We start from the raw sequence: 1,530 nt of genomic DNA on the forward strand, positions 1-1,530 counted from the left end.
GCGTGGGCTCCCCAGAGCGGGCCGGGGAGCCGAGTGGGCTACGGCAGCGGGGGAGAAACGGCGCTGCGGGCCCCGGTCCGGTACCTGGCGTCCGGCAGGGGCTGGTGGACCGGGGTGACGGCGGCTGAGCCTCCGCGGGCTGGCCGAGGGTGGCCATGGTGGTGTCCACGTCAGCATCCTCGTCCACCTGCTCGGAGCTGGTGCGCTGCTGGCCCCAGGAGAACTTGAGGTCCTTCATCCGCTCCTTCTCGGAGATGGCGCGGCCCGCCTCGTCCGGGATCAGCAGCTCCGTCTCAGCCAGCGAGCTGCCCCCACCCCGGCTCTGCCCGTCGCCCTCCCCCCGGTCACTGCTCGAGTCGCAGGACAGGAACTCGTCCTCTGACGGGCTCCGGTCACTCTCCCGCTTCTCATCCGTGTCACTCGAGTCTGAGTCCCGGGCCTCTGCCAACGCCATGGCTGCGGCCACCACCGGCTCCTTGAGCTCCTCGTGCAGCTGGTCCATCAGGCAGCGCAGGAACTCCTGGGTGTCCTGGAACGGGGGCGCATCAGCAGGCCTGCCGGGGCCCGGGGAGGGCAGACTGGCCATGCACCCCGCGTCTGTTGACCAGACGCCGGCCGTCACAGAGGGCCCACGGGGCGCCTGAGCAGCTGCACTGCTACCCCGAATCCAGCCGAGCCTGCTCTGCTCTGCACCCCAGCAGCCCTGCTGCCCCCAGCTGAGGGGGCCTGGGGCTCGTGGGAAGACAGGGGTAAACCAACTCCCGCAGCACATGCACCTGGGGGCACTGGCGGGGGCCATGGCACACTGCCACTGGGAAGGCCAGGCTGTGTCCAGCCTTGGTCCCCCCCAGACCCCTGCTCTCTGGGTCTTACCAGCGCCCACACCTTCCCGCGACACGACCTGTGGCCCGTGACTCTCACCTTCCTGCCAACCTGGGCAGGCTGCCACTGCAGGCTGGCTGGGGCTCCGGTCTCAGCAGAGACACCGTCACTCTGGCTTCCCTGGGACCGGGTGGCCGAGCCAGCAGGAAGCCAGGGTGTTGAGGCCCCTGGCCCAGCCGAGAACTGGCACTCACAGAAGAGCTACCAGTCAGAGGACTGCTGGCAGCCCGCCTCCCGCCCACAGCAGGGCCGCTCAGCCCGGGGCCCCTCTCCTGCTCACATGAGGCAAGGACTCTGTGCACCCGGTCCCGGCCAAGCACCCCAGTGTCCTCGTTCCTCAGTTCTACTGGAAGGAGGATGGGACTCTGGGTGGATTTCCTTAGCCAAGGGTCAAGCACGCAGATTAGAGAAATGAATCGCTGGCTGATCCTCAGGGGGGAGAGGGGGAGGCAATGTGTGCCCTGACCTGGAAAGTCCTTTCAAGAAAAAGGCGTTCTACCCCAGTGAGAATGGCACATCTTCACACAACTAGCAACAACACATGTTGGCGAGGATGCAGAGAAAAAGGAACTCTCCTGCACTGCTGGTGGGAATGCAAACTAGTACAACCACTATGGAAAACTGTTTGGAGGTTCCTCAAACTGCTAA

General features: G+C 65.9%; 1 protein-coding gene across 1 annotated transcript in view; it reads right to left on the reverse strand.

The window, feature by feature from the left end:
- Positions 1–1,530, reverse strand: part of USP20 (ubiquitin specific peptidase 20) — a 30,568-nt gene that overhangs the window by 8,027 nt on the left and 21,011 nt on the right. Inside the window, exon 12 of the mRNA XM_012721203.1 lies at positions 85–529. Coding sequence (XP_012576657.1) covers positions 85–529 — 445 coding nt within the window. The remainder of the gene's footprint in view (positions 1–84; positions 530–1,530) is intronic.

The sequence above is a fragment of the Condylura cristata genome, unplaced genomic scaffold, assembly GCF_000260355.1.
Source record: "Condylura cristata isolate star-nosed mole 26May11 unplaced genomic scaffold, ConCri1.0 scaffold00006, whole genome shotgun sequence".
In the NCBI taxonomy this organism is placed as follows: Eukaryota; Metazoa; Chordata; class Mammalia; order Eulipotyphla; family Talpidae; genus Condylura; species Condylura cristata.